The 26,713-nt window shown below is 43.6% G+C and overlaps 1 protein-coding gene across 9 annotated transcripts in view; it reads right to left on the bottom strand.

Annotated features, from left to right (window-relative positions):
• FOXN3 (forkhead box N3) overlaps positions 1-26,713 on the bottom strand; it is a 197,172-nt gene that overhangs the window by 10,970 nt on the left and 159,489 nt on the right. For 6 of the 9 annotated variants that reach the window (XM_083437669.1, XM_083437667.1, XM_083437668.1 and 3 more), the window contains exons 5-6: positions 19,504-19,569; positions 9,892-10,000 (exon numbers count right to left, since the gene is read on the bottom strand). In XM_083437669.1, the coding sequence (XP_083293795.1) occupies positions 9,892-10,000; positions 19,504-19,569 (175 nt within the window). The remainder of the gene's footprint in view (positions 1-9,891; positions 10,001-19,503; positions 19,570-26,713) is intronic. The other 3 variants (XM_083437672.1, XM_083437673.1, XM_083437674.1) reach the window with 2 other exon arrangements.

Genomic DNA, 26,713 nt, shown 5'->3' on the forward strand with positions numbered 1-26,713 from the left:
CTGCATTCTAATAAACCATCTGTTGGCCCCAATACCAGACTGCATATGTACGAGCACATAAATATTCCTTTTTTTTTTACTTTTTGCACAATTTTAGGCCACCTTTCAGGGTAGATACCCTCCCATGATGGCTCATGATAAATAAAATTCAAAACAAGAAAAACTGATAAAATCAAATCAATGCAGTATAGTGTCATGTGCTTTGCCTGTTTGGGGAGGAGGGGGCTTGAAGATTCAGCCACATTTCTATCCAAACACATCACATGCAGGACTGTGAGGGGAAAATGTTATATACTGTCACAGGGGATTTTCCACAGCATATGGAGAACAGTCTATTATTTACACAAGAACAGGGAAGTCTGAACAGGAAAAAAAGTAACAATAAGGGAATTTTAAAAAATAAAACTGACAAATGTGCTTTGTATTGTATTTTTACAATACAACACACTAAGATATAAAGAAGTATTCTGCAGTCATTTTGTCATTTAGCCATATTCTGGGGAAAATATGGATTCTAGCTTACAGTGAGGGGGTAAAGTATTTGATCCCCTGCTAAATTTGCCCCTTTGCCCTCTGACGAAGAAATGACCAGTCCATAGTTTTAATGGTAGGTTTAATGTAGCTGTGAGAGACAGAATAACAACCGGAAAACCCCCAGAAACCCAGAAGACAAAAGTCAGAGATTGATGTGCATTATAATGAGTGAAATAAGTATTTGATCTCTCACAGCTACAATAAACCTACCATTAAAATTATGGACTGGTCATTTCTTCGGCAGAGGGCAAACAGGCAAATTTAGCAGGGGATCAAATACGCCCCCCCCCCCAATCACTGTATTACGAGGGTTGTTGCAACTGCAAATTTGTTAGTATGAGGCATCCTGCAAATACTACTTTTACAGTTGAGCTATTTATTAAGGCAAGACCATTTTCTTTTTACAGGTCAAGATGACCATTCCATTTTGGGTCTGGGTACTTTTGCATGATTTCACCCATCATTCTGTCTAATTTCGCTTCTGCATCAATCTGTAATTTGTGAAACAATTCTTCTCAATATTAATCCAAGATTAATAGTGGTAGACCTTGGGGGTCTCAAATTTGCGAAGCCAAAATCTGGCACCCCCCGCCTTCCATTCTACATCACTGTTGCAGCGCCCTCTGTGGTGCCCCTCAAGGCTCTGCGCCCAGTGCAGCTGAACCAGCCGCACTCCCCCAAATCCGCCTCTGTACATATCTAAATAAATACTTGATTTTTCCAAATTTCTGAGAACTACAAAAGAGAAGTGCTAAATCCAGTGGTCAGCTAAAGTGTGATGTGCATATTATCATAAGAGGCATAAAATGAATAAAATTTCATATAGGAACATGCAAAAACAGATTCCCTCAAACTTCCAGAGCTACAGGTATTAACTGTAGGGCTCCTTGACACAACTGGGTTTCCACTGCTGCATAAAACACTAATACAAAATAATCATTAAGGACCTGTTGATAACTTCATTTTAACTCAAAGGGATTGTCCTGAAGTACACTGGAGAATATACGTTCCCTCTTATGTCAGTTTAATAAAGTGAGGTCCTGTGATTTACAAGTGCCCTTAATTCTGCCCTACTTGATTCTCAGACTGTATGACTAATCAGAGAAGAACTGAAAATGCAAAGCGTTTCGATGACACTTGAGAGAAGCCACTCCAGGTCTTAATATCATCTTCCGTGGAAGTGATGTTTAAGACCATCAGAAGTGGTCATTAGGTCAGATTTCAGGCTGGATCTACCAATCTTGTTTCTGGCTTCAGCCATTATGATAGGCCATAGGGCAGCCTCCCTCAGCCTGGTCCCTCTAGAAGTTTTGCACTTCAACTTCCATCAGCCCCAGCCAGGACCACGCTGGGGAAGGCTATCATGGAGCAACAGCATAAGAAGCCAGGAGAAAAGGTGAGAAGAATCCATTCCAAGGGTGGGTTATCCTTTGGCCCTCCAGTTGTGGCTAAACTACAACTCCCACCATCCCTGGTCACTGACCATGCCTGCTGAGGCTGATGGGAGCTGTAGTTCAGCAACGTATAGAGGGCCAAAAGTTCCCCAACACCTGATCCATTCCTTGCAAAATACTTATAGGGACTGAGACAACAACAAACATTTCCTCGAATCATCTTAATAAACAGACAGTGCTGAACCTGTTCTTAGTGGTGAAACACAAAAATATTTTCAAGGAGAAATAAGTGAAGAAAGCATTTTGCACAATCTGGAAATATGGTGCTTTGTAGTTTGTTGTGGGAGGGGGAGGAAAAGAGGGACAAGGAACTTGGCAGAGGGGGTATCACCCTTGCTTTTTTGTACCCTACTAGCAGGGGCACTTTGGGGGTAGACAACACGGGTCCCCAAGCCCTGTGTTTTACACTGAGCTCACATTAAAAAAAAAACTTTGCTTAGGGCTAGGTAAGTTGCAATACGTAACTCTAGCAAGACCACAGACACGAATCATATTAGCCAGGCTTTATATCGGGGGGGGGGGGGGCAGGCTTTATGTTATGGGGCAGAACCTCAGTTAGTTAAGTACTTTTTATTTATTTACTTCATAGGGGGGGGGCAGCTGCCCCCTGCCCCCTTGGCTATGCCTATGCCTGTGCTTTAAGTCTTGTTTTAAGTATGTAGCAAAAGTACTGCCTTATTCTACACGAGCTCGATCCAGATCTTTTTGAAACCAGTGATATTTTTAGCCATCCAATGGTAGTGAACTGCCCAAGTTGAATATATGCACGCACAACTTTAAAAATGAAACTAAACTCTAATTGGCTTCCAATGAGCTAAAACAATAAAGATTTGTAAGAGAAAACACCTGATTTCTTTGCTTTGAATCTGTATTAATTATAGCTGTGTCTCAGCACACCAAACTATGGCTTGTATTCAACAAAGTTGTCCTATTTAGCACAGGATTTCTACCTGTGCAACAGGACTTCCCCGCTCTCTCGCTCTCTCTCCTCTGCTGCACAGCTTCTGAGCATCCCATTTTGATCCAGAGGGTTGGGGTGAAACCCAGAAGAGACGGGTGTGCGTGTGCAGGGAGAGGAAGCCCTGTTTTGCAAAAAAATGAACAAACCCAAAACCAGAGTTTGCTGTGTTGTGACACAACAGCAAACTATGGTTTGCCACAAACTGCAAAATTATGTGCTTCTGATCATGGTGAGCTAGGAAAGGATGCAGTATATGAGACTGAGGCTCACAGCTGCTCATACACTTTACATTTAACCATGGTGTCATCATTTGCCACAAAGAAACTTCTATTAGTTATCATGTTAAGCTTTTGAAATGATAAAACCAAAAATAAACACGTATGAGAAGCTGGCAAGATTGCAGAGACCTTTCTTTTCCTGAGAGAGACAAATGTTAAAAAAACAAACCACAAGTTGCCACCTCCCCTTCCAAATTTCCATCCTTTCTTGCTCAATAACATTTTTTTCCCTTGGACATTAGGAGGTAGTTTATGATCCATAAATTATATGCAGAACCCAGCAGGGGGGAAAAAGACAAAGACAAAGCTCTTTCAATTATTAATGGCTAAACGCAATGTCATTCATGATTGTGCAGCACGCCAGATGCATTCACTCTGAGACGGTGTCACCACTGCAGGGGTTGTCATTAAACGATGCCAAATGCTTTAGAGAAGAAGTCATCCATATTCAAAACAATGGTACGGTGCATTTAAAACCAGCTCCTTAAAACCATTCATTAAGGAAGAAGCACGTGACGCCCTTTGAAGTGGCAGATTCTTGGTTTTTAAGCCAAAATGGTACGTTTTGAAGATGATGCTCCAGATCAGCACAATTTAGAGGAAAGACTTAAGTGACTTGGGTCATCATTATTATTATTTTTTGCCTTTACTAGTTCTGGCAATTGCTGAATTAATGCGACGCAGTCAAGAGGATGTGCCACTGAGGCCTTTGCACGACACTTGGCAAGAACACTCTTGCTCCGAGGGAGTCGAGCAATAGGTGAGAAATTGCACAGCATGGCAGACTCTGTGTAAGAAAGAACATATCCAGCTTTACAAGCCAATCGGTGCACTACCATATTTTAATTTTACCGAACTTGTTTAGATGGTAAGGGGTGTGGGTATGTGTTTATAGAAGCAAACCAGGTTGCCTCCTCATATCCAAAACTGCAGATGGATAACTGAGGTGAAACATATACTAGTCTACTGATTTGTGAAGAAACCATTAACAGTCAATGGGCAACCCACCCTGATCTGAGTTGCTAAGAGAGCCCTGGGAAGCTGCTTCCCTTCTGCCAACCCTATGGAGGTCCACTCCCCTCTCAACTCTCTCCCACTGGGCTAGGCAGATGAGGAGCACAGATAGCAAGGGCCACCTGTTTAGCCCGACAGGAGAAGAACATGGGGTGCCTCCACTAACGGCATTAGCAATCTGCCCCACGGCATGTAGCCAGTATTTCTCCAAGCTTCCTGGATGCTGGCAACTGCAGCTTGCAGGGACCTTGGAAGCTGCCTTATATAGTAGGCCCATCTAGCACAATATTGTCTGCTCTGAGAGGCAGTGGCTGGTCCAGGACCCCAGGCACAGATCCTTCCTGCCACCTGGTACCCAATCCTCTGAATTAGAGATGCTGGGGCTTGAGTCTGGGGCTGTCTGCATGGAAAGTGTACTCTTTATGACACCTGACTGAAATTAAAAATAATACACGTTGCCACATGTACCCCCCCCCCCATTTCACACCCACCCACATAAAAATCTTTGTGAAAAAGTTATATCAGACCCCAAAGTCCACATGGAGTCTCCATTCCGATATAACATTTTTCTCTCCACTGGCATCCCATGGAAGAAGACCATCTGACCACCTAAAGATTGCTGATTTTTTGAACAGTAGGGGCTTGATTGCACAGAGAAGAGCAGTGGGGTTGCCCACAGTGATGTGGCTTTTCCTGAAAATACCAAGTTGCAAATGCAAATTAGGGTATGTTTTCTGATGCTCTAGGCTTATAGAGTGTTCTATCGTAGCATGACTATTTAATTGTATTTATTAAACAAAGCTAAACATTTCAGAATCAGGCTTGCCTGATATTTATTGGCAATTGGCACCCATTCATTGTTAGTCCCTGAACCCCAAGGCAACTTTTCTGGGGTGCCTTTTAGCATTCATATAACTTCTGTTTTAAAACAGCTGCATTGGCTACAGTTCTTTTTGGGGTCTAAATGAAGGTGCTCACCTTAGTGTTCAAAGCCCTAGAGGACTTCGTGTTTCAGATATTTGGGGCCTATCTCCTTTCCCTACAGAGCCTCTTGGGTATTAAAATCAGTGGAGGGACCCCTCTTGGTAGTTTCACCATCTTCAGAAGTCTGGGGCTGGTGGTTGTCTGGGCATTCTCTGTGACAGCCCCTAGGTTGTGAAATTCCTTCTCCACAGAGGTGAGCCGGGGACCTTCATTGTATAGTTTCCACCATATGCTCAAGATGGACCTCTTTACCCTGGCTTTTGGCATATGGGATATGTGTTTTCAGGGCCCATCCAACTCCTGTGACTGCTAATTTGTTTTTAATCGGCTCGAATATTGAATTTAAAATGGTTGTGACCTGTCCTGGGATAGTGAAGGGTGGGTAATAAATTAAATAAGTAGCAACTCCTTCCTACTCTTGAAAAAGCCTTTTTGTCAAGAGCTGCAAAGGTGTAAACCAGGAACCATCATTTGTGTGTGCAGCCTACCGCTTGTGGTGAGCAACCGAAGCTTCAGCATTGCTTATCTTCATAGCAGTGAATTGTCCTGGGGCTTTGGACAAGAAGGGCTATAAACAGGCTGGGAATTTTCCTGGTTCTGAATTCTTGGTTTCAGCTCCTGGTTCTTGGTTTGAAGCTATCCTCTGACAGCTGCCTAAAACTTAGTTCTGACACCTCTCTCTGTGTGTGCACAGTGGCCCCTCTCTATTGATTCTGGTTAAGAGCAAAGTACCGTATTTTTCGCTCTATAAGACGCACCAGACCACAAGACGCACCTAGTTTTTGGAGGAGGAAAACAAGAAAAAAAATATTCTGAATCTCAGAAGCCAGAACAGCAAGTGGGATCGCTGCGCAGTGAAAGCAGCAATCCTCTTGCTGTTCTGGCTTCTGGGATAGCTGCACAGCCTGCATTCGCTCCATAAGACGCACACACATTTCCCCTTACTTTTTAGGAGGGAAAACGTGAGTCTTATAGAGCAAAAAATACAGTATAAAGTGAGTCTTATAGAGCAAAAAATACAGTATATTGTTGTATGAACAAATGTAATTGTTCTGGAGAATAATCTTTGTGAAGACTGCAGCTTTTATTCGCTGGTGAATCTGGGAAGTTAGTAGCTTTCGCTACTCCATATTTTCCCACACTTCTGTGCAGCGACGTGGAAGAGTTTCCATTTCAAAGCGGGAGAAATGTTTTCTCAGGCACTTCTGGTTCTAAGGGAGTAAATTAGCACTAAGCAGTATTCCCTGGCATAATCAGGTCCCATCCCAGTGGGTCAAAGAGTACAAATCAATGCAGCTAAGTCTGTTGTATTATTGGCAGGAAAACTTACAGGAGGGATTTCACATCATAATTATATATGCAAAGCTCCACTGCAAACACAGCCTGTGTAATGATCTGCTAATAAAACGGGGCTTCGACTATTATCAGAACAGATGTAGCATTAATGCAAAGGTGTGCACTGTCAATGTGGAGGGAAGTTCACCCCTGAGAGCACTGGTATCAACACGGCATATGTTTCCAGAATCCTGTATTCCCAAAAGCAACCTCTGCTTTGCGACGTATAAAGTGTTTTTCGGATTGAACAAGGGGAACCCTTTAAATCGTCCAGATTTATTTATTTGCAAAAACACTTGCTGGCTTCTCATTTGGGAAGATGTGGTCAGGTCTGCGTATGCCTGGTACCTACACTACGTGCTACAATGTTTAATTTTGCTTTGGTGCTACTCCAAGTGTCAAAATGGCCAGTTAAAAAGGAATGGGAGGGGGGAAGCATGTAAAAAAATAGCAAATAAATATATTTTGTTTATTTATGAAGGAAGATCAAATTTGTACAAAATAGGTATGGGTATAAAATAATGACAGAAGGCAGGCCTCAAAGCAGATGTTGGAAATGAAGTCCCAGAGCCAAATTGATCTCTTTTTACCAAACCAAGAGCAGAACTGAGGTAAAAATAATACAGTTGGGCCTTTGCTTTATTACCCACCCACCCTTCTCCAACTGGTTCTCATGAAAAACTAATTGCTGACCGCAGTTCAACAGTGCAGAATAAAACAGGTGCCATAATCTGCATGTTTTTCTCAGCATGAGGGTGCGGAAAAGTGTTATTTCACCAGACATTGCTGAAGTGTACACTCTCATTTTTCCTTGTATGCAAGGTAGTGTAAGTGAACACGTCTAAATACTGAGCAGGAATGCCAAACATTTGTAGTGGGGAGGAAGACAGGAGGAGGTAACCATTTCCCCCCCTCAGGAATTCCCTCAAAGGCCTCATGTGAGACATAGGAGGAGCCAAGGCCAAAAGTGGGTGGTGCCAGAGCTGGTACCTTGGCACCAATTTTCCTTCTGCCATCCGCTCCCCGCCCCCGCTAAAATCCCTTCCAGTGAAGCAGCTAGGCTTAGGAAAAAATCTGGGCTGGCAACTGCCTCTTCCAATCCGCCCCCCTGCCACCAAAAAGGAAAAGAAGAAGAAAAGCGGCAATTAGGGTTGTAAAGATGCCTCATTCAGGGGCCTATGAAAGGGGCGCGCCCCGGGTACCACTCTGGGGTGTGTGTGTGTGACAAGATGGCCCACTGCCTCCCCCCAGCTGTAGAGTGGCCGAGGGTGCGCATGCAGTCAGTATGGGCACCGCTCACGTGCCGTCTGTATGGGCTGCCACTCACATGGCAACCGTACAGGCTGCCGCTCGTGTGCCCATGGGCGGTTCGCCCCGCTCCTTGGCATCCTGCCCTGGGTGCCGGAGAGGGTTCCTCCGCCACTGGTCCCATTCACACCTCCATCTTGGCCTTTATACATTATAATGCACAGGGTGGAACAGAGAGAACAGCTTGTTTATGGCAGAAATGAAATCTGAACCAGGGACTTCTGGATTCCTGGTTCAGGCTCTTGGTCATTAAGCTTCTAGCTTCCATTCACAATGAAAAATCCTTGCAATCATTCGCTTTTATCACGTTCCCATTAACTTTTTTCATTATTGCTCCACCTCAAAAAAGTAGCAATGGAGGCAACGACAAAAATATGGTCCCATTTAGTAGGAGATCCCATTACATGAAAGTTCCTCAATACAATCTATGGCCTTCCTTAATGTGGTGCCCTCCATAGTCTTTGGACTACAACTCCCATCAGCCCTAGCGAGCATAGTCATGGACTAATGGGAGCTGTAATCTAAAACACCTTGAGGGCTCCAAGTTGGGGAAGGAAGATCCATGGGCACTCTTCTCTGGGAAGGCATCATGTGTAAGTTCCAAATGTAATGAATGGGAGCGTAGAATAACCCTTGCTGTTGCCAAATGTTTTCTTTGTGATTATGGCTTAATTTCACCAGACAAGAGCACATTTTAAAAGGAGTAATTACAAGAAAATTTCAGAGACCACTCTTGTCAACCTGACATTTCACCTGTAAAAAATTGACCACGGACTACCAATTCATACTAGTCAAGAATTGCTCTTCAGAACAATATAATGATGTTTTATAATTTGTAATAGGCTTGCTAAAAACAACAACACAGAATAGTAAAAACAGGAAGCAAAAATAACAGCAACAAGCAACAGAAAAGCAGTGTGGATATAGTGAAATAAGAGCTGCTGTCAAAAAAACCATGTTCTGTTGGGGCAGCTTTAGTGCTAAGTAATGATGATTCAACACACTAAAAATAGTCAATTTCCATTTACAGATTAGACTGAAACAAAAGATCTATTTATGTGGTTTAAGCCAAAAGGACAACAGCAGCATAATGACATAATCTCCCATGGCTAATCTTTACATATGTCAAGTGGCGAATTCGCCCTGGGTTTTAGTATTTTTGAACAATGCACATTATCCAAACAATTCACAACACCTTGGGTTGGACACTCAAAGGTGAAATGATTGCAAAAGATCACTAACTAATTGGCTCAAGGGCCAGCAGCCAAGTGAGCTTGCACAGAAACTGGGAAACAATGAAATTCATTCATTCAATTACTGTTTGAAAAGGGAACAGTCTACAAATGGCTTAAACAGGCTACAACTGTGAGATGTAATGAACAAAACACACACAGAGAGAAAAAAAGTGTACTTAAGCATGTTGGCTAAATACTTAGCTGAAATACTGCATACAAGTAGTCATTTGTACATAATCTTGTGATCAAGTAGACTATGGGCACTTGACCAGTTGCATTTTTTTTTGGGGGGGGGGGGACAAGGACAAAGCATTCCCTGGTGGTACTGAAATAGTGAGAATAGACCAGAAAAGAAAGAAAAGAAAGACCCAAATCTAAGACATGTCTTAATATTCAGTGAAATATGTAAAAATGTAATAAAATAAAAAAATATGCATTTAATATTTTGCCTGACATGGCAATTGCTTCTGGGAGAATTGTATGCTAGAGCCACCCCTTGACAAATAAGAACAGAGTAAAAAGCTGGATAAATTTGTTTTTCTAGTACATGTTTCTGTACGAATCTGAAAAGCTGCATTACTTGTGTGCAAAGTGTGGCCACAGCCACAGAGAAAGGACACCTCTAGATTTTGCTTCAAAAGGAAGTAAATTGTGGTGTAGAAGCTGCACTGAAAATCTGTCAATGATCTTGCAAATAAACCTGTTGCAAGTTCAGCAGCGCTCTCTCAAAGAGTTCTCCTTTCAAGGTTCTTTGCCATCTCCCGCTGCACCACCGATTCTGTACTTACCTTACTGCAGCAGCCATGCTTCCGATTGGGTTTATTGGCAGTGGCCTGACTCCTGGGAAGATTCCTCTACTCAGAATGCGAGCTCCATTTTGGATAACTCCGGGAGGAACTGGAGGCAAGAAAAAGAGGAGGACAAATTAGCTCAGTTGTGAAACTGACATGTTTATTAAAATATCAAGCTTCATTGGAGCAGGGGGAAAGAAGAATCGCTGCTTCATAAATTTATATATATATATATAAACAACTTAGGAAAGAGTTGCGTGTGATATTTCATGAGTCACGTGTAGCCACAGAAAGTTGTGATAGATCAGTCAGTGCAACATACTGACAAAGCATGAGAGCTCCTCTGATCAAATCTCACTCCAGCAACTGACCTCTTGGGAGAAGTCAACATGTGCAGGTGGAATAAGAGTGGAAAGACTTAATGCTTGCCAGATCAACTCTGTTTTCTTACTAGAACCTGAAGATTGACCAGCTAGAGCCACACACAAATGATACACAGAATTACTCTCCAAGAATATTCTGAACCCAGATTTTTTTCTTCTTTTGTACCAGAACTGAACTGAGCTCACAGTCCCTTCACACATAAAGGTCATTCCTACTTAGCTTTCTTCATTTCAGCAGTCTTATTTGGGGGGGGGGGATGTTTTGTTAAACAAGCGGGAAACAAAAACTCTTGCCGATGTATGCCAAATCACTCAAGAGATTTACCAATTGACCCTGGTGCATCTTCTGCCCTGTGCCAGAGAATAGGACGTATCTTTGTAAGGCGTCCAAGTTCAATCCATGGCCTCTCAAGATAACAGGATCTCACATATTTTCCTTGTGAGGAAACACATATACAACGCCAAAGGAAACTCCATCCAAAGGTGAGCAATCTTAAGGGTGACATCAAAATCCTCACCATGATTACTCAGAAACAGAGAGGCACTTTCTCGAATAAACTGATTGTTTTTTTCCTTTTTCTTCTTAGCTTCTAAAAATACATTAACAAACTACCCCAACATAACCCCACCCGGACACAATTTGACTAAAGATCTGAAAGAGGCAACCTTAAATGTTAGTTGAGTGAAAATGAAGTGAACTGTGCTTAGAAAGAAAGAATCAGCAAAACTGAGGCAATTCATTTATATGCCCCACTTCTCCCCCATTTCCCTTGTAAAACTATGTGCTTGTGTTTCAGACACCTGTTTAGCTCAAAGCAACTCCCTACTCACATTAAAATGAAGGCAAGGTTTCGCATAATGTTTGTTTATTTTTACCTTGTCTTTCGGCTCCTAAAAGGGTGCTCAAGGATGCTTACAAGATAAGCACCCCCCCCAAAAAAAATCATATTCTACAACTGTTACAACAAAGAAAACAGCCAAGACGGATAAAACAGCAGAAAAATTAGGCCACAAAACAGTAAGCCCACCAACATATTCATTAGAAATCCTAATTACAGTAATGCCCACCTTAAAAACGTAAGAGATTCTATGAAAGAAAAAGTAATCACGCATCTCTGTGGAACACAGTTTCTTGATTGTGGTCCAATCTCCCCCCCCCCCCATTTTTAACCACAATACAAGCAGGTAGAACAACAATATATAGTGTCTTCTAATAAATGTCGGTCATGGGATCTAGCCAGATGTTATGGGGGCACATGACTGCTGCCAACCTCCTCTTCCCTAGTGATGTAGCTCTCCAGATGTTGCTGTACTCCAGCTCCCATCATCCCTTACTGCTGGCCATGCTGGCTGGGGCTGGTGGCAGCTGAAGTCCAACACAATCTGGTGGGCCAAAAGTTCCCCATCCGTGCCCTGTAACATCTAATTGCACCATCAGAATCCACCTTCTAGTTTCTATTGCCAGCATCTAATATTGGATGAAGGGAACAGAATAAATAAGGCACCCATTAATTGCACGAACCGCTAGCATACACTGTAAGCAAAGGATTGCCAGGAATGACAGATTTAATTTACACGCCTTAACTCTTGTTGCACCCATCAGATGACAGAAAATTGTACATTTTCCTGCAAAATAATCTTTTCCCCCCTTCCTTTTTTGTCCTAAGGAAATGTCACTTCGAGCCCATTAAAACAATTAGGCTTTTGCTGATATTTCCAGCAGATGTTCCACAGTGTAAGGGTACCCATCACACAACAAGGGGGATCGTTTGGAGGAAACTGAAGTTAGCTCAAAAGAGGCCCTATACATCTATTCAAGAGTGTTCAATAGAAACGTCTTTGTTCCATGGGAAAACGTTGCCTCCCAATGCTCAGGCTTCATGGCGCTCAAATTGAAATGGACATCAAATGCCCAAGGCGGCTGCTGAACTGTGTGCCACTTTTGCACCAATGACATTTGCTTTATGCAGGCGCAGATGTAATGTTCCTAATCAGGCTGTGGGATTGCAAACTTCCTTCGCCCACCACCTCCTCCGTTCAGAAGCACAAGTCTAACCACATCAGCACCGACTATAACAACGGTTAAAGCTAAATAGATTTCCCACTTAGCCCAGAATCTGAAATCAACTTTAAGCCACTATTTCGGATCTTGCATTAAGCAAGTCAACATCAGCACAGCTGGAACCTGGGACACAGAAGCCAGACCTTTGGTGTACCCAGCCCACTACAAATCTACTCCAACTAGCAGCAACTCCTGGCCTCCTGCACAGAGGTAGTAGGCACAGGAGTCTTCCCTTAGTCCTGCTACCAAATATTATTTTAATTGCAGGTCTGGAGATTGAAACTGCAACTTTTTTGTGGTACTTCTCATATCTGTGATGGCAACCAGTAGCAGGGGATGTAGTGGGGTGGAGCAGAACCACCCTCCTGACACCAGCATTGTTGCTGCAAACCTGGACTGGGATGGGGCGAGATAAGGGCCATGTGATGGAAGTGTCAGGTGACCACAACCTGATAAGCAGCACTGATGGAGTCAGGAGGGCAGCTCTGCCCTACCTGCACATACCGCTACTAATTGAACAGGGGTGGCATTGTGGTATAAACCACTGAGTCTCTTGGGTTGGCCGATCGGAAGGTTGGCGGTTCAAATCCCCACGACGGAGTGAGCTCCCGTTGCTCTGACCCAGCTCCTGCCAACCTAGTAGTTCGAAAGCACGTCAAAGTGCAAGTAGATAAATAGGTACCGCTGCGGCGGGAAGGTAAACGGCGTTTCCGTGCGCTCTGGTTTCCGTCAACGGTGTTCCATTGTGCCAGAAGTGGCTTAGTCCTGCTGGCCACATGACCTGGAAAGCTGTCTGTGGACAAATGCCGGCTCCTTCGGCCTGAAAGTGAGATGAGCGCCGCAACCCCATAGTTGCCTTTGACTGGACTTAACTGTCCAGGGGTCCTTTACCTTTTTTACCTTTTACTAATTGGAATTTGTGCTGCAGGAGATCCTTTTGCCTGTTACTGGTTGCTCAGCACACTATACCTAACTGGGGTAAAGCCATAAGGAGCTGTACATCTGCTGCAGCCCAGGAAAGGATTTTTTTCAATCCACCTTAAGCATGGCAAGGATAATGTGGGATACCAATTTAGGAAAATGAATGAAAGAAACTATCAAATGACTCAGCTGCCTGCCCCAGCCTGTGTTGTCTCAACCTGGGAAATGCCCTTCAAGTTCCTAATGGTCCCTGTTGCCCCATTTGGGCACATCGGCCATAACAGGCTGGCCCCCATGCTCAATATTACTGCTTCCACTCCAAACTCTATTTACTTTTATCTGGTCTCTTGCTTCAGCTTCCTTTTGCACACTCGCCTCATTAAATCCCTCCTCAAACCTAATCCTTGGAGAATCATTTTTTATTTTTTATTAGCAACATTGTCAGCAGCCGCTTAAGAACCTCTGTGTCAGCAACATGCCTGCAAATCTGTATCATATGTCTACATTTTATATTCGTTTATGTCTTCCCTTTTCCGTTCCACTCTTCTTTGTGGTACACAATGGGCTGCCAGGTCAGGATTTTTTTTATTTATTTAAATGCCTGAAGTTCTTTGAAGCTCTCAGCAATTTGTGCAGGGCATGTTGCAAATCAAAATGAAAATTTGAGTTAAAAATGTTTTTGCCTTTTAGTAGTGCTTTCCATACCATTTAAGATTTGGCAGATCTCAATGCACGAGCTAGCAGCTCCACACAGTGGATAAAGAACAAGTGGCATGGACAACCTATGCCTATGCAGTTAGCAGTGTCGCTGATTATTAGAACCATCATCCAGAGAGAGACAGGAAGAGATAAGTGTACACCAGCTAAGGATGGATTCATCAATTTGTCAGTACACGTCAATTCCACATGTGTTCATTCGTACGGTTCCATCCCCATTTTCACATTACTCTGCATGAAAATGATCTTCAAATATTGCTCTCTCTCAATGTACGCAATTCTAAACGCATGTTCTAAAACACATGTTTTGTTTGGGTGCATTTTCAAGGCTTGGAATTGTGCTACTGCAAAATTCAGGGAAGTGAAAACCTGAAGGATAAATTTCTCATTTCCCGTTCCACACATTTGTCTGGCAGGTGCATATCAAACAATTTCCCATCGGAATTCACAGAAAGCAAATTCCTCAAACGTCTCTAGCAGGTGTTTTTACACCTCTGAACAGTGGGACCCTCCATTCACCCTTTTAAGTTTTCCTGCTCTCAAAAAGTGGTTAGCCATGTACTATATGTGGAAGTTGCTTGGAAGATAAGCCCCACTGCAAATGCGTAGTAAGGTTGTGTATGCGTGGTAGAGATGAGGTGGTTCCCTTTAACTTAAACATTTTTTAAAATATAAATAATGGCATTCAACTCAGCCAATAGGATTATAATAATTCTAAAGTGAGTAATTCCGAAATATAATTAACTAGATATATTTTATCTACAAAATCTAGAGATCTAAAGAATTATTATTTAGTGACAATAATCTATCTAGAGGACTCCAGTCATGTACTTTGTTCATTATCCCCCCAGCCCAGCCCAATGGAGCCACTGACTTCCCTCATCTATTATGGCAGTTTCATGTGGCTGTCACAATGAAACAAAAGAGATGGGTAAGAACACTGAACTTGCCAGGGGTAGTTCAGCCATTTCAGCCACTTCACCAACTGTTTTACCCCTGGAATGTATAAACAACTCTGAAGATAAAAAGAGGTCTGGGGGCTGTTATTCTAGTGCAAATGTTCATGTCGATATTCTGCACGAAACAAGAGTAGCTCTGCTTGCCTCAGTAGGGAAGTCCACCAAGACAAGGGCAGTGATGTAGGAGGCGTCCCTTAAAAGATGTCCGTGGTCTTCCACACCTGTTTATCTGTCCTTACTTCCCTGCATAGCCCTGTTTGTGACCCCCGTACCTCCAACCACTTAACTATTGTCAGCCTGCCTCTATAAAGGCCCGAACCAAGTCCTAGCCATTTTCTGAAAAATGACTCCTTTCTCTCAGAGAAAGCTGAAATAGTCAGCGCAGAAGACCCTAGTGTCCTGGGACCAGTAAGATAAAAAATGTCTTTTAACATGAATAAATTGCTCCAGTAACAGAAATCAAGGGTATGAAACACACAGAGGTGGTACCAAGGTAATCCCTTAAAGATACAATGAGAATTAAATGAATACCTCCAGGGGTGCTCCCTCCCTATGCTTAGTGATACCCATTAACCATGTTAGCATAGAGTTCTATAGAAGCTCTCACCTAGCAAACTTGGTGCCCTCCAGATATTGTTGGACTACAGCTCCCATCATCCCCAACAACTGACCATGCTGACTGGGAGTGATGTAGTCTATGACATCTGGATGGCACTGCATTGGGGAAGGCTGGTCTAGTACTACAAAATCTCTCTCTTGCTGATTACATAACTATGTCACACTGCTTCCATCCTTGGCAGTCAAAGTCCTCTATGACCATCCATTCTCTTCTGCTGTTCCCCTCTGCCTTGGAACCACAACTCTACGAGTGGGCAGTTAGGCCAAATCCAGATGTCAAGAAGAATGCCACCTTCCCCCCCATACCTAGTTTCCCACCAAGAAGCAGATGAGGAAGGAGTGCCAGTCGTGACAATAAGATGACCTTACGTAGTGCTTGTGGGGTGGGGGTACAGGCTATCACAACATTTCCATTTCAAAACAGCCCTGCAGAAAATAACTTGCTGACCAGGGATCAATATAATGTTACTCCTCTTTCTGCACGTTTTCCTCCAAAACCCTGACTTCACTTCACAGGCCAGGGGTTTTTTTTGAGTTCACGGCCTCTCTCTAATCTTATTCTGTCATCCAAACCACCAAATAATCAGCAGCAATCTCTGAAGTAAGCAAGTGCACAGTCGTGATGTGTTCAGCCTGACACTGCATGCTCAATCAAGCATCTCCAACACCATCCTAAAGCCAGCCAGCCAAGTAAGGAGACAGAAGGGGGAGCAGGATCCTTATACCACTCTGCAAAGCACCACATGCATTGATGGTACAGTACTAAAGATAACAATGAACAACAAGACTTGTTCATTGTAACTATCCCCTCTACAAAGCCTTAGGAACCACACAGTGATTTGCAACTATGGTTTGTTTTGCACAATTAAGAAAGCATGCCACATTTTGTGTGTTGCTTGGAGTTTCCAGAAGTGACTCTTCGGTGGCAAAACAGGGTGCAAATTCTGAACCACGTCAGATAGTTTAAATGAGAAAAGGCATAGGCTTGCTTTGGAGAGTTAACTACCATTCTGTATCTCCAACTGAGCTTAGAAATCCCATTACAATTATAGCTATGAGGATGGAAAGACAGCCATCTTTTTATCTTAGCACTTTATATCCACTGTGTGCAAAAGATGATGGTCAAATGTGCTGTGCTGTAATCTGTATAGTAATAAAATCAAATAAAATATCAGGTCAGCTCACTCATTTCTTGCACACTTTTTTATCTGGAAACTATCGTACATGGTTGGAAGCACGCGCACACACGCGCACACACACACCCTGGAAACACTGATAGAAGAAAAATATAAAAGTTTAGCGGGGAGGAGGGAACAGTGCCAGGAGGGGAAAAGAGCCACATACCCTTTCCCCTTTAACAATACACTTGTTGTGCTCCTATGTTTGCACAGTCTTGAAACAGCTTCTCTGGCTTCCTGTTTCCAAGGACCATTCAAAGTGAAATGGTTGGGACCCAAGACTGTTCATCCCCATATGAACCTGCCCAGGCATTAAGATCTGCCCCAGAAGCCCTTCTCTTGCTGCCCTGCGAGGAATTTAGCGACCAGAGAAAGGTGGCACAGTCTGTATATGGAATGTGCTCCCCAGAGAGCCCCAGCTGTCTTCTCCGTGCTGCACTAGGTATCTGATTAAGACCGTTTTCTTTTCCCGAGCTTCAAAAGGCCAAACTAAACACTGTGTAACTTTTGCGAAGACTGTTTTATTTACGTTTTTATCTGACGCTTATTACTTTTATTGTTGTTGTTGATGATGTTGTTGTCTGATGATGTTGCTGTGCTTGACTTCACTTCATGATATATCCTAAACTTAGTTTGTGCTTTGCGGATACTTACTGTTTGCCGCTTTGGAAATTTGCTTAGAATCTAAAAGCAGGATAAACTAGGTAAAATAGATTTGGGTCCCAACTACTGCAAGGGGCGTTTGGCTTGTGGAATTTGGAGGGAGGGGTCTAGTCTCTCTGTCCACACTAGAACCTCTCACTTTCCCCAGGGCCAGGAACCCTGAGAAATGGCCTGGATTTGGTTCACAGGACTGTAGCTGGAACAGTGGTGGGGAGAGAGTGAAATCAGCAGAAATCAAGGGCTCCCCTCCCCCTCTTCCGCTAGTGCACCATTGGATCCCAGCCATTTCCCCCCCAGGCTTAGTCAACTGGTAAATGAAGCTCCGTATGTAGTAGTAAGCTTCAGAAACAGAACAATTGATTCCAAGCTATTATTAACGCTTTCTAGCAAATAAAATAGAAATAAAAAGGTTCAGGGTCAGGCTTGAGGAAGCCCCCTCAGGAGGCTTCCCTAATGTGCCAACATCCCTGCCCCCTGCTAGCTGATGCTAGCATGGTAGCTGATGCCCCCCTGTCCTCCTGTTTATTCTATCTCTGCAGAACAGGTGGGTGGGTGGCTTACTAAAGAGGAGCAGAGACAGCAGTGGTGGCACTCCTCTGATGTGGGTGGCCATTATTGCAATTGTCGCAATGTCACAGAGCTCTGGGGCCACTGCGAACAACTACAAGCAATGGTGGCTGCCCAGCCATGACTGGAGCAATGACTGCTGCACCATCAGCAGCAATGGCCCCTCAGCAGATGCCATATTGTGATGCCGTCTCTGGTTAGGGGACAGATTTAGGAATTACTGACATAGTACATATTAATTTTACAGGCCACCTTTACAGTGGTACCTCGGGTTACAGACGCTTCAGGTTACAGACTCCGCTAACCCAGAAATAGTACCTTGGGTTAAGAACTTTACTTCAGGATGAGAACAGAAATCGCGCGGCAGTGGGAGGCCCCATTAGCTAAAGTGGTACTTCAGGTTAAGAACAGTTTCAGGTTCAGAATGGACCTCGAGAACGAATTAAGTTCTTTACCCGAGGTACCACTGTAGATATTGGAAAAGCAGTTCCAGTAAAAACAACAGCAACAAGAGGATTGTTACCCAAGACTCATCAAGGACTTATTCCACGTGATAACAAGGAACTGTCCTCAGTTTATTCTGTTTAGAGAAGGAATATTTATATGCTGTTTTACACAGTCCATTTTCTCCTACAAGCAACAATCCTGGCACTCCCTGAGCACATGTTCATGTGAACCAATGCAATGTGTGAACTTGGTAACCAGGCACATGGCAGGCAGAGAATCCCATAAGAGACATTTATTCTAGCCACCACCATCACAGGAATTTCCACTGGCTCTGTTTTGTAACGATCTGGTTCCCATTTCATTTGTCCGCATGTACCTGGAGCTATTAGGCTTTGGGACTGTTTGCATGTAAAACAAAATACATTGTCTGAACTAGTATCTATTCTTAAAGTTCTGATGTAGTAAGTTTTATAATCTGGATAAGAGCTCTCTAGTGCAGAAATAGGTTTTTCAAAAGAAGAGTGAATACCAGGACTAGGAAAACGCTGGTGGGGAAATCCTGTTCAAGTGCTCCTTTGACAAAGCCACTTTTCTGATCTTTTTTATAAACGGATCTGATTCAGCCATGCAAGTTTAACATTCAGATTAAAGAGTGAATATAATTTTAATTCTTCCTTTCTTCAAGTTTCTCAAAGGCACCCCAAAAAGTGGAAACAGAAAGCAGAACATAATTTTCTAGTGGTGGCCCTAGGTGTGACTGTCTTACCTGTGCTGTAGATGGAAAGTACTTATCAGGCTACTACTGCTTCATTACGACTGACAATTGTATACGTCTAATACATGCCACTAGTCATGGGAATCAGAGGTACACAATTGTTGTCGCTCATTAGACACAGAATTTTACGCACAGGAACCACCCCACAAAATTATACTAAGTAGAGAATTTGCAAGGGTCTAACTGAGAAATCTTGTTTCTCAATCAGAAACATTTTTTTTAATGATTATTTTTAAGCCTGCTAGTCTGTGTGCTTTGTGAAAGAGAAGGTTAGGCTTACATATCTATGGTGCTATAGGCTATAGAAATATCTACTCACAACCTGCTTGTATCTCAGGGGGAGTATTCAAAAGCATCATGGCAGTGGCAGCATCAATGTCAGGATCTGGAAAAATCAACCAATAAATACATTAATTTACAAGTGGACCAATTTCCACTCCCACTAATTTAAAGAATGAACGGAATCTCCACAGTGACGAGGGTTACCAAAAAGTAAGATTAAATTTGCCAATATATATATATAACTGGGAAAAGAAAGATCCTCGCATTTATAAAAAGTTTGTGTATTATTTATTATTATATGTGGTCCCAATGCTACAGAATTGGCCACCATTCTGCATTTTCCTGCTGGGATAGCCATGCCGCTATTGCGTTCTCAGATAACACTAAACCAAAAACCTTGGTTTATTGAACTAGGGTATGCACAAAGGGGATGTACCGTATTTTTCGCTCCATAAGACACACTTTTTTCCTCCTAAAAAGTAAGGGGAAATGTCTGTGCGTCTTATGGATCGAATGCGTGGTTCCTGGAGACGAATTGCCCGAGTGCAGGGGTGAAGAGCGGATTGTGCGGCACGAAGGAGGGAAGGCTGCAGAGAGGAGGCTGCTGGGGTTCAGGGGCGCAGGGAAAGAGCCCTCCCGTCGGAGCGCTGCTGCGCCACCACCTCCTCCCCGGAGTCAGGCCAGGCTGGGCTGTGCAGTAGAAGTGGCGGTGAAGGCGGCAGCAGCAGCATCACCTCTGTCAATCAGGTGGATGCACTTCCCAGCCAGCCGCCTGCAGGTGTCTCAGCTGCCTTCGCAGCGGAGAGCAGCTGCTTGGAGATGAGAAGGAGCGCCAGGGAGAGCACCGGCAGGGCTGAGGGTTCCCCGCCGTGGGCAAGAAGGGGGCGCTGGCTACCCTCCAATGTGGCCGGAGCCCCCTGCAGGGCACTTTTGGCAGCCTCTAAGATGTGTCTCTTTAACGCTCCAAAGCGGAGCGCAGCAGCACCCAAACACACATCCCCCTATTTACTCCAGAGAAATCTAGCCACTACGTAGGTGCGTCTTACGGTCAGGTGCAAAAAATACGGTACTCTCAACACAGCTCCTTTCCTGCTGCTTTGCTCCTCTCTGCATTTAAGTGGCAGGAAAAAAACAGGATTCAGCACTAAACCATTGTTTCCCATTACATGTGCACCCAGAAACTACAGTTAGCGGATTTCAAGCAAGCCAGGATATTAAGTCAACTAAACCATGGCTTGTTTTGAAGTAGCTAATCATAGTCTCAAGTGTGTCATGAAACAGGAGGCTATGGCCAAGTGCTGAATCCTGGTTTGTGAAGAGAGGAGCAAAGCGGCAGGAAAGGTCCAATCTGAGGGTTCACATAATTCATGCATATATTAGCTTATTAAGGACCCTCCAACAGCCTTGTGTCATCACTGGAGTTCAAATCATATCCTTTCCAGATAACATGGCCAACAATCGGGGTGATGGCACATGTGGTCCAAACATCTTTTTTGCATTACATGCAAACACAGGAGGAGTATTGCGGCACCTTCAAAAGATTAAATATGTACCACAAGATTCTTTCTCTGTGTGTATGAATTCCTTTCAGAGTTGTGATGGAGATTTCTGTGAAACTCAGGGTGCGCTCCAGTCCCCCAAAGTCACAGTGTTTGCATGCAGAGGTATTATTATAGGGTTCATCTGACCCCCATTTCCTTATTTCACAGCTCTGAGTCATGCAGTCCATTCAGGAACTGAGAAGTCTCTGTGTGCTTTCCACACCTCCACTCAACCCTCCCTTTTGCCTGGAATACTAGTTACAAGAGTTTCATTGAACTCTATGGCAATTACTCAGTGTGAAAGCAGCGTTAGAAACTGAGATATGAAAGCTACGCGCTAAATGGCACCTTAAACCTAGGTTATGGGCACAACAACGGAATATCTAGGTGCGTTTTTTTAATACCAAGAATACAAAGCTGAAAATGAATGAACTGCAGCTAAGTTATTGTGTTCATTTTTCACATGGTCTAGTCCTCCCCCTGCCCATCCCCCTAATATTCTTAAGAGGGTCTCTTCTCCAGTCTTCAGAGTAGCTGGAAGTGGGAAGGCAGAAAAATGTCCTCCTTTCCTTCCACTGTGGAGAGCCAGTGTGGTGTAGTGGTTAAGAGCGCTAGACTCATAATCTGGTGAACCGGGTTCGCGTCTCCGCGCCTCCACATGCAGCTGTTGGGTGACTTTGGGCTAGTCACACTTCTCTGAAGTCTCTCAGCCCCACTCACCTCACAGAGTGTTTGTTGTGGGGGAGGAAGGGAAAGGAGATTGTTAGCCGCTTTGAGACTCCTTTGGGTAGTGATAAAGCGGGATATCAAATCCAAACTCCTCCTCTTCTTCTTCTTCCACTCTGCAGTTTTAATCTGAAATTTTAGGCGCAGTACTGTGTGCCCAGAGCTCAGAAACTGCTTGCGCTAATGAAATTCCCTGTCACAAAATGCGCCTAGAACAATGGGAGTTTCGAACACTCTGTGTGAGTGCTATTCCTGAGGGGAAATCCCTACCGATATGTATCAGATCATAAAGCTGTAGCAAGTGTGTGAGCTAAAAGAGCAGACTGGACAGTCTAAGTCTTAGTACGTAGGGTATACACAAACACAACAATAGGACATCATACATGCCCCACCCCCGTGCCCCAGCAAGTAAGAATTAAAATTCTGCGCCTATATAGGGAGCTTGAGAGGGGGAGCACAAACCTCACAAAGGCACCACAAAGCCATTTGCATCAGGACCACTGTTACTTTTAATAGAAGGATCATCACTTGTCTGCCGTTATCCCTAATCGGTTTCTGAATCCATCATGCGCAGTTGGTTGACAGATGGCAAGTAAGGGACACAGAGCAAAATATGATCCTTTTATAACTATATTCACTTGCCTCCAAGAGGAGGCCGCACGGCTGCTGTGGAAATAGGGGTAGCCATGACAACGGTAAACAACCAAGAACGGCCAGTGAATAAGCTGAAAAGAACATCTGCCCCAGCAAAGCGTCCCAGCTGCCCTAGGGCGAAACTTGCTAATCGCCTAGTGATGCTGCGTGACAGGGAAAGCCGCCTATGCCATGTTCAAATAAATGAAGTGTGCAATTGAAGCAGACATAAAAATGCACACCCTTGCCGACTGCTGCCTCTGTGCTTCTAAACTGAATGACTAATGGGATCATTTTTAAGGTGGGGGGGGGGTGCAGGGGAGAAGAGGGAGGTGAAACACTTGTCACTATTTATGCTAAATTACATACGGCAAAAATTCAATTTGCTGCTAATAGCTTCTTGGCATTTTATTTTGGGTATTATGTTGGAAAATTACATTTTAGTGTTAAAAATACATATTTCATATTTGTTATAAATGCAGTTCAATTTCAAGGGTAATAACGTAATGGAGTAGAAAGCCCTGCAATCTGTTAATAAATACAGACTGCACACAACCTAAGAGGTTGTAATGGCCACTCTTCTCTCTCTCTCTCTCTCTCTCTCTCTCTCTCTCTCTCTCCCACACCCGCCCATCCTCTCACACACAATTCCTTTCACCTTTTATGGACTTACTTATCTGATGTCTATGCCATCCTCCTTTACAGATGAAGGCTTCACTCCCTCTAATAGCAAACTCAGTGAGACACACACACCCCGGGCCCGGTACTGTGCTAACATCAACAGAGCCGAAATACGGTTACTCAGAAACAAGAGGGAAGTAACAGCGTGCGTGGGGGAAGCATCAAAGTTTGAGGAACTACCAAAAATCGTTTGCGTTGTTGTTTTTTAAAAGCCACATACAAAGTGGGCGTGGGAACCCCACCCCCCAACAGAGATGGAAAAACCAAAGAGGAAGAAAACCAACACGGGGTTGGCTGCAGGACGACTTGCAACCACTCGGTTTCCCCTCTGCTCTGACTGGCACTGCTTCCTGTTCTAGAAGGAAAGGCAATCTTCTATCACTTCATGCCCAGATGAAAAGGTTTTTCAGCATGCAGACTTCTGTGCCGATTTTCTTCAGCTGTTCTCTTTAGCAACAACAGAGGAGGCCACAAAAAAATGTGTCCAGGGCTGAGTAGAGAAGAAAACTTGCCCGTATGTATAGTGGTCAGGGTAGCTGCAGGATCATTCATAAGCTGCTGTGCACGTAGATGAACAGTCTATTGCACCCAACTCATTCACAGGCATGGGGACCCATATGAGGTAAAGCATGCAATGGCATGTATTGCTGCACATCTGGTCGTGACCTGTAAACAGCCCTGCCCTATGAGCATGCTTCTGCAGAACAGGCAGCTCCATAGCCACCCATCAGTGATATGGGGTGGAGTGCTTTATTGGTCTGAAGAAAACAATCCATTTCGTAAGCTCATCAGTAGCTAGGAACGGATGCCAACCGCAAAGACAGTATTGGGCAAACTTTGGCAGCGACAAAAGTTTTCTTGCATTGTTTACTAACTACAAGGAAAACAAATGTGCTAAATTATGCCAACTGCATGTCAGTGCAGAACACGGTTTACTTTGGAGTACAGGATGATAAAGCAAAAAGCAGGTAAAAAAAAAAAGGCATTAGACTGTGGTCACATACAGGCAGCGTTCGAAAATCCCCAGGCGCATTTTGCTACTGGTGTGGGTCCAACGGCAACGACATGGAGATTTATGCGGTGGGTGGAGATTAAAACCAAACGCATCTTAGAATATAAAATGTCACCTCTCAAGTTATGCAAGCGTATTCTGATATGCGGGAATTCTACCTAAATTTTTTAAAAATACTGAAATGAATGAATCGTGTGGCTCCTGTCCCAATCAAATGTGTCATTTCGTATTGATTTTAAATTTAACCCAATGCCGTATTTGCTTGAAAAACAACCCCTCTTTCACATTTCACCTTTCAAAAGTTAATGCATACATCCTGAAACAGTGGGGACAGTGGGGTGGGATGGCAGTTTTTACTTGACCCCCCGAAAGCAGAGTCACTTCTGTTTACTGAGAAGGAGAGGGGCAAAGCAAGGGGGAGGGCAGTGCGGAGAAATCATAGTGGCAGGAGCTCCAGATTTAACTCTGCTGGTGCATCTGCACCACACTGCCCTTCCTGCTGCCTTGTCACTCTCCCTGAAGGTAAGCAGCATCAACTCTGCTGTCAGGAGGTCAGGTAAGAGCCGCTGCTCCATCATGCCATCTACTACTGTCCTGAAAAAGGAAAGAAAATAAAGAAATGCCTCCATTTCTCTCATGACTATGACATCAATGCGAATTATGAATGCTGACTGTGTCAGGCTACTGGATGAGAAGTTCATATGAGAAAGAGGATGTCTTTATACGGGTGATGTGGGCCATATTCACCACAGTCACAGATAATTACCAAAGAACTACTGTACTTTACACACACACACACACACACACACACACACACTGCAAAGGCTCGCATATTCTGCAACAGCAATCTGTGCTTTCATTTCTTAGAAACCAAACCTTAACTCCCCATCAGTTGCAATGGTTTGTTATGGCACATAGGATGAGTCTGCTATTCAAGTACCACAACTCTAGAGTCCCTAAATCAGGGGTGAGGAACCACTTTCAGCCTGTCAGCTGCATTCCCTTCTAGGGACCATGTGGCAGTGGTAGGTGGAGCCAGGGGCAAAGTGGGTGGAGCAACATACATGACTTTCACTTTCACACAGCAGGCTACATTCCTGCCATGCAAAAACCAGAGGCTTACATCTCTTTCCTCCTTCTAGGCAATCCATTTTACATGCATTCCTCCAAATGCCCCCTAGAGGGATTATCTCATTCTTTAGACCAGGGGTAGGCAACCTAAGGCCCAGGGGCCGGATGCGGCCCAATCGCCTTCTCAATCCAGCCTGTGGATGGTCCAGGAATCAGTGTGTTTTTCATGAGTAGAATGTGTCCTTTTATTTAAAAAACATATCTGGGTTATTTTGGGGCCTGCCTGGTGTTTTTACATGAGTAGAATGTGTGCTTTTATTTAAAAGCTATTTGTGGGGCATAGGAATTCATTATTTTTATTTATTTTCAAAATATAGTCCGGCCCACCACATGGTCTGAGGGACAGTGGACTGGCACATGGCTGCAAAAGGTTGCTGACCCCTGCTCTAGACAGGCAAAAGCACTCAAGGAGCACATGGAGCAGAAATGAGAATGTTTGATAAATGTAAGCCATATAAATGAATTTAGTTGTGCAACACATTTCAATGTTTGTGTGTGTATAAACTGAGATGATCTTGAGTTTTGACACACCTTGCCTTTCACAAAGTGACCTAAATCAAAGACAGAATATTACAGACTTAATTAAAAATGCAATTACATTAAATGCAGCATTGCTAATTGATATGAGTGTTATTCCAAATGCAAACCTTTAGTTTTAAAAAAGCAACAGATAAATATACAAAGGCTCTCTAGCGGCAATATATAAGCATAATCGCTTTCAATTGCCAAGAGGAGATGAAATGTTTTTCTGTGGTCTACACCATGATACCAACTGGCCAGAAATTATGGCAGCTTTTATATGCTTCTCATAATGTTCCAGTACACGACACTGTGTTGGGAGATACCAAGCTTGTAGACCATTAATCTTTTCTAGGACAGCAATTCCCAGGTTCAAGTGAGCCATTGTTGGTGTTCTCAGAACAGCTTTCATAAAGTTCGTCGCTGAACAATATGTAACACCGATAACAGAAATCTTTCTCCCAGTTTTTTCTTCTTCATTGTGTACAAGAATTGCTGCTGAATTATATTTAGTATGCAACGGTGGCATTTTATTACTGAATTAAAAATACGAAGTCACAAAAGCTACTGCTAATGGAAGAGATTAGCTTTCTTCCTTCAACCTCTCTGCTTTTGCCCCAGTCTAAATCCACATCAACTGACCCCTCAATTATCTGGAATGCCAACTGAGTGAAAATGTTTAATCAGAACATGATCACAGAAGAGCAGATCATCGGTGCTTTAGCGGGCCAATGGTAGATGCAGCAGCAATTGAGGGATAAAACCTTCATAAAGAGGCAGATTGTCTAAAAATGTGGCAGATGTACACCGAACAAAGTGTATAATAAAATGAATATAATCTCTGCTATTCCTGCCCATTTAGCATATAATATGGTTATATCAAGCCTCTTACCCCAACCATGACCAAACAGTGCACCACTTAGTATGTGGGTCAGCAGGCTAGTAAACGCTTCACTGTTCTAAGACCCACAAAACCCATCTGCATGTGGAATGAGGTCTGCTCA

This window comes from Podarcis tiliguerta, assembly GCF_965153285.1.
Source record: "Podarcis tiliguerta genome assembly, chromosome: 1".
Taxonomy (NCBI): Eukaryota; Metazoa; Chordata; class Lepidosauria; order Squamata; family Lacertidae; genus Podarcis; species Podarcis tiliguerta.